This window comes from Anneissia japonica, unplaced genomic scaffold (assembly GCF_011630105.1).
Source record: "Anneissia japonica isolate Jap-2015-1 unplaced genomic scaffold, ASM1163010v1 scaffold287844_len763494_cov143, whole genome shotgun sequence".
In the NCBI taxonomy this organism is placed as follows: Eukaryota; Metazoa; Echinodermata; class Crinoidea; order Comatulida; family Comatulidae; genus Anneissia; species Anneissia japonica.
In genome coordinates, this window is record NW_022739814.1 from 603,236 (window position 1) to 610,141 (window position 6,906).

General features: G+C 33.2%; 1 protein-coding gene across 3 annotated transcripts in view; it reads left to right on the top strand.

The window, feature by feature from the left end:
* The window catches only part of LOC117118049 (TBC1 domain family member 1-like), a 107,763-nt gene that overhangs the window by 69,550 nt on the left and 31,307 nt on the right, over positions 1 to 6,906 (top strand). For all 3 annotated transcript variants that reach the window (XM_033262534.1, XM_033262536.1, XM_033262535.1), the window contains exons 6-9: positions 1,407 to 1,529; positions 3,421 to 3,531; positions 4,180 to 4,284; positions 5,676 to 5,977. In XM_033262534.1, the coding sequence (XP_033118425.1) occupies positions 1,407 to 1,529; positions 3,421 to 3,531; positions 4,180 to 4,284; positions 5,676 to 5,977 (641 nt within the window). The remainder of the gene's footprint in view (positions 1 to 1,406; positions 1,530 to 3,420; positions 3,532 to 4,179; positions 4,285 to 5,675; positions 5,978 to 6,906) is intronic.

The window sequence follows — 6,906 nt, forward strand, 5'->3', positions numbered from 1 at the left end:
TTTTTCCCATTTGCCTTTCAAACTATATATATATAATAATATATATATATAATGTGCAATCAAATTTTTAATAGAGAACAATGTTATGCTGTTTAATAACCTAAATAATTTATTACACAAGCATTTACTGACAGTCTGGCTGGCTTCATCAGGTACAGGTTATAAACAATAAGACTACTGTTGAAATTTTGTGTTGTAAATTATTTAGGTTAGTCAATAAAATGCTACCTATGCTCTAATTTTAATGTTTTGACCTGATTGTCATGGCTTTACTTAGTCTGGTATAATAGTCTTAGTGTAAATAATAAGACGAAACTTGATGAAATAATGTAAACTGCAGGTAAAATAATAGGTAGGAATGTTCATACTATCGACGAGAGATATAAGTGTAATGTAATTAGCCAAGTTAAACAAATTATGGAAGATATTTCACACACATTAAACAATGAATTATGTTGTAAATAACTTGGGTACCGTACTTGCACGATTAAGCGCCCCGTTTGAATAAGTGACCCTCTTGAATAAGCACCCTTCCCAACATGAAAATTGTTTTAAGTGCCCCGTTTGAATAAGCGCCCTCTCAATTTTCAATAAGCGCCCTTTCAATTTTCAATAAGCGCCCCTCGATTCCTAAAAAAATTCAATCATACAGTACAATACAGTACATCACCAACTTAATTTTCTGCATCAACTACTCACATCTATCTTAGCATTGTCGGTCGGTCAGACCATCTATCCATCTGTCGGTCTATCAGTCTCTATTAATTTTAACATGGTTTTCAGTTTTGATGCATCTTTAGAATCCCATCCCATGATCCTGCTAATCTGAATTGGCAGATGGCGCTTACCACCACCACCAATACCACTATTAATTTTATCTGCTGTTGTGTAAATACCCCCAACATTCTTGTCATGAGCCAGCCATGCTCTCTCGACGATTACCTTTTCTTCACCAAAACCATTCGTTTATCACGCCCCCCTCAATTTCCACTCTCTTTTCATAAGTGCCCCATTTGAATAAGTGCCGCGTTTTATTAAACGCCCATCAGAAAGAGCCAAAAAACATGTTTAGCCTCCGGGTGCTTATTCGTACGGTGGACTCTGTCCATAAAAATGCAAGACAACACAATGCAGAAAAGCTTTTGTTCATAATTCAACTCATGTTTTAAACTCTACAGATAGTATTTTTTTTAATTGTTCTGTATATTATATTAAATACTGTACTCTTTCATGTATATTAAAAGTGCAACTAATTTTTGTGTTTTATATTATTACATTGTATTATTTTATGTAACTGTAGTTTAAGCATCAAGGGAACCAAATTTCATGTACACCTTATTTTGTGGTCATGGAAATAATGTTTATCATATAATCTTCTTATTTTTAATTATTTTCGTAATTTCTAGGATGCAAATCTAAAGACTAAACAGGAGGAAAATGAACGGATGATGAGTATGTTGTTAGGAGTTTGTAGACAAGAGCAGAAAATACACATTCACATTAGCCACACTCAAGAAAAAGTACTGCAGGTAAAATTTGCACTAATTATGGCGGTATGTGGGGGGGGGGGATGCAAGAAAAGCTTGCTCCCTAGTCTCCCCTTCCCCTATTGAAAATGTCCGCAGCAATACATTTATGCTCAAGTAGTTAAAAATCACCTCATATTACCTTGTGACCTAGTTACCCCTCACTATATCATCAAGTTCCCTCATTTTATCATTGAGTTCGCCACTTCCCCTTCAGAACCCCCGCCCCCATATCAGGCGCCAGATTTATCAAACAAGAAATCAGCTTAAATTTGTCTTGAGTCCATTTTTTTGCTTAACTCAAATTTATCCATATTGCTTAGCTTAAAAATTGCTTAAAATTAGAAAGTCGATTGTACGTTGGCGCCATCTAAGACGATTTTTAAGCCAAGATTTTGCTAAGATTGGGTAATAAATCAGCTTAAGATATTTATTAGGGACATCTTAACTTTTTTGGCTTAAGACATTTGCTAAGCTGAGATTGATAAATCCCGGGCCAGGACTCTAGTTAGACATGCCACTGCTATTATTAAAGCTGTCTATGTTTTACTTCGTTTCTTCTTGCGTGTGCTTTTTTTTTTGGGGGGCAATGGTTGATCTAGTAGGATGGAATGGTTGTAAGTTTTCTCTTACTGTTTTATACGCATGTTATGTGATATACACACACTGATCAAAAGCTCCTTTGGATGACCCTGTCACAAATGTGGGATTTTACTATTTCTGAGTAAACTAAAAATCTGTGTATGCACTGGATTAATTTTACTCAAGATGAAGATTAATTTTTACCTTGGGATTTAAAATATGCAGTCAATTTTAAGATAGTAAGATTTTGCGCAAACATGGTCAATGTAATCGTAGATACATTGTGTGAAAAGTATAGCGAAATATTATGATTTACTCAGGAAGATTTAACCAAGTCGCGCTGTTCAAAATTTTTACTTTCTATGTTCAAATGACGCATTACAGAATAAAAAATGTCAAATAAAATAGATTAAAATTGACAATTCAATATTAGAGTAAAATCATTAAAATTCCATAAAAGTATGATCAAAAGATGATTTACACAAAATTAAAAAGTCAATTAAATAAGATTAAAAATTTACAATTCAATATTACGTAAAACCATTAAAATTGACAAGTACAGGAAGTACAGTAGTAAATTATTTGTTAAAAGCAGTAGTGAAAAAATGTGTTTTCAACGGTGTTTTAAAAATCTCTAGACTACTGGCTTTCCTAATAAAAGGTGGCAGATCATTCCACAGCTATAGTTGCTGCATATTCAAATGCACGGTCACCTAGTGGGATTTTAGTGCGACAAACTGGATAACTTAGATTGTATCATCATTGCTACGGAGACTATAACAAGAATGAGGTTTCTTGGCGATAATTTTGGGCACATCACACAAATTTGTCACGTAGCATTTGATAGTGTTGACTGACAGAGATTAATGCATGGTGCTAACACTGATCAGGTTCATGGTTACGTTGATAAAAGATATTCCAATGTGAACATGGCTTTAAGCCGTATACGATGTAACCTGCAGTAATGCATTGAGGGTTGTAAATTTGCAGCTCTTCATTCCACAAGGGTCATAACGAGGACTAGTAAATTATTTAAGAATGTCACTTGTGCTCTCTCCGCACTATGAAAGTTTATGGGACGAATTTGTGTGTGGGCAGTAGCTTTAGAGCCCTAGGTTCTTTTGTCACTGAGGATCCCCAATGATCAGCTATTTTCCCAGCACTCACCAAACAGATGACTTATAACAGAGAATCGATAGTCCAAAAGTGATCAGTTTTCCACCTCCCAACAATGATAGCATGCCAAATCCATTATCCTCATTAAATGACTTGGTATACACATTACATTTTAATTGTTTGTTTCCATATCTAGGAATCACCTAAATCAAGTAGAATGGAGGCCAAGCCAACAGCACAAACATCAAAACTAGAGAACCTTAAGAACAGGGCTAAGCGATCATTACTTGATAGTTTCCTGTCAAAGGTAGTATATTTCATTTGGAATTTTTGGCTTTTATTTAACTTGATATATTTGTAATATAAAACTTAGACAGGAAATACTGTTTGCTCAATTATTTTTGAAATATAAATCTACAGAAATTGTTAAAAAATATGTTTATACTGGTCTCTCTGTAATTGAAAGCCTCCTCCAATAGACACATTCCGCAAGGTTTTTTTTTTTTTTTTTTACAGTGGGTATTACTTTGGAGAATTTCGAAAACATTATGTCTATTAAAGATCCACTTTTTTTTGGTCCCAAATAGACAAATTATTAATCCTAATTATGCTAATTAGAGGCCAAAGCTGCTAAAGACCATAGGAACCTCTGTCCCAAAAATGGTCTTTAATTGGAGTGAGACCAGTATTTAAATACAAAGCATACATTTTTTTATATCTTTAGATATTAAACAATTGAAACCTTGAATGAAAGAATGGAATATATTGACAAGTTAATTTTAAGCACTCATCAGTTGCCAGCTAGGACACTGTAATTATCAGGTGGACAATAGCTTGGCTTTGTGGTCATGCAACATTCAGCATCTTCTGCAAGGCCAGTCCTACTCTATTATTGATTTTCTTACATAATGCTTGTGACAGTGGCTATAATATTCTTCATTCCACACATTCACAGGGACGGAGTCGGAGTAACACGGAGAAGGCAGCATCAAAGAGTGCAGACGAGTCTGGTCTGGTCAACCCTCATTATAAACCTCATAGCAACTCTTTTAGCACTTTTGTGAGTTACTTTAATTTTGTTTGCTCATTATGTTTAAATATTGACAATATGATATCTTTTGTAGGAATATCCCAGTAATATTTATATATAGTTATATAGTTTGGCATAGTCATATATATACACAGTCATCCCACTCTGTCCAGTGACTACCCCTGCAGAGAGAGGCATCACCAACATCATCATCATTACGACTACAGTACATAAATTCTCTTTTCGCTTGTCACTATTATGATCAAAGTACAACTTGGGCACTTTCCGTGTATCGATGATGTGCGACCATTCTTTTGATGCTAAAATATTCTACAGGTTAACGATCGCATAATGTCAGTTCTGGCAAAAATAATGTCTATTGTTGGTAATTCCTTTTTATATTGATTTAAATTAGCAAGTAAATAATTTCCATAAGTGATGGTGACAGCACTTTTACAGTAGGTACTATATGACCCATGTTAGCAGCGACAGGTGGTGAATTGAGTAAACAGTCAGTCCATACTGTATTAATATTTTTAAAATATATTTTGTACACCTTTTTTAATTCAATTTATTTATAATGCAGTAATAACAATTTAATTTTAAATTATTTTTTTTAATAATTGAAATAAAATATTTTTTAAGGAACAGTTTTTAGATGTTACTACATATTTCATACAAATTTGTTGTTAACTAGACTGTATATTTATAAATAGGTTTGTTTAAAGTTTATATATATTGATTTTGTAAGCCTTCCGGCTGCATGTTTTATACATGAATGAATAAAAGCAATAACAAATAAAGATAACCCCTTTTCTACAATGTTTTGGGTGAAATCAAATTTATAAAAAATAGGCTCCCACTGTGATCATATGTCTACTACTATTTTTTTTTTTTTTTTTTTTTTTTGGGTGCTTTCCTTGAGGAGACACAATTATTGTGCAATTTCTAACTGAAACTCTTGGTCAGTGTTTTTTGGCATAATCATACAATAAGCTTTAAAACGTAAGCCACGCTTTCTGTGTTGCAATTGACATGAATAACCTTTAGCTTATTATGATGCAGTGGCTTTCCCATAATTCCTCTCTTTGCACTTTGAACTCTCAAACTGGATTTATTTTCACAACTTACAAGTGAGACGATAATTAAGTGTTTACTTACAAAAACAGTACCTAACATTTAAAAAATAATAATATATTTGACTAGTACATAGTGGACAATATAACAGAAATGTATACTGTTCATTGTACAAACCATGTCACAAAGATCTTATGATGTGATAATTGGAAATTACCCATCCTGATCAAAATACCGTAGATCTACTGGATGATGAGACCGTTTGAAATCTCCTGCCTTTGGTGAAAGTAGACCACAGGTTCTTTTAACAATACATTCTAAAGCATATATTATTGTTTTGGTAGAGCAATCAGTCTTCAAGTGAGTCACCCAAATCACCCACAAAAGCCATTCAAAGTTACTCACCTAATAAGACAGAAAGTAGAACACCGAAGAAAAGCCCATCTATGGAAAACAAGAACAATAGAAAAAAGCTAGACCTACGTGACGTTTCTGTCACGCCAATGCGCCCTCGAAGTAAAACACTTGGTGACTCACCGACGACACCGCCATTGTCAAGAAGACAGACCCCACCGGCTAGGAAGGAATTTACCTCACCAAGACCAGTGATTCACAGGTACGGTGGAACGCCTGTGCCTTTGAGCAGGTAAGTCATTTGATAGTTGATAATACTGTTATAATGGTTTAAAGAATTTGGATAGATTTAATCATGTATATTGTAAACCATTTTATTTTTATGATCCTAAATTTCTTTAATGCATTTTAACCTTGAAAATAAATCAGAATATTTTGGCTTTCTCTTTATAGCAAAAGTATTTGAAACTAATTTTTATACAGGTAGTGAAAGCATTTCTTATCTGGATTATAAATTTAGAAAAATAGAGACAAACGAAGAAAATTTAGTGGAATATTTTGAATAATAACTGTAGTAACTAACAGTATATTTTAAAATTGTGAGTAAAATTCTAAAAAGATATTGTTAATATGTTGAACTACACTCCAGTAGTCGGACATATGACCATATGTCGGGAGTATAAGTTGAAAGTGTGATGCCCTCTATTTTTGCTGTATCTCCTTGTAATTCTCAGATATTCTAAAATTACGAACACGTTCAGCTAACTTCAACTGTATGATGTTCATTTTCATTTATTTCAATGCATTTTATACCGTTTCAATAGTGATATTTCAAATATTTGGAAATATAAAGGTCATACAGACTAAAGGGTTTACAGTAAATATTATTTTTTTTTATAACTTTTACAAGAGATAGCACTTTGTAACTAATAAATAACATTATTCCCTGAAGCTTTAACCACACTGTCGGTCAGTATCTGGTTTCTGCTGTGGCATTTTCACAGTGTGACTGAGTAGATACAATGTTCACGTTAGGCTCAATAAAATATTTATTAGTTAATCACCCTTGTATGCATGCCTTCTATGGTACTGAAAATTTTTTATTTTTTATTTTTTTTATTAAATAGTCAGTAGATATTGTTTGTATTATTTTAATCATATTTTACTTTGAATATCAATGCATCAGCAAACAACCCAAGGGTGATATTTGGCTTCAGCAAA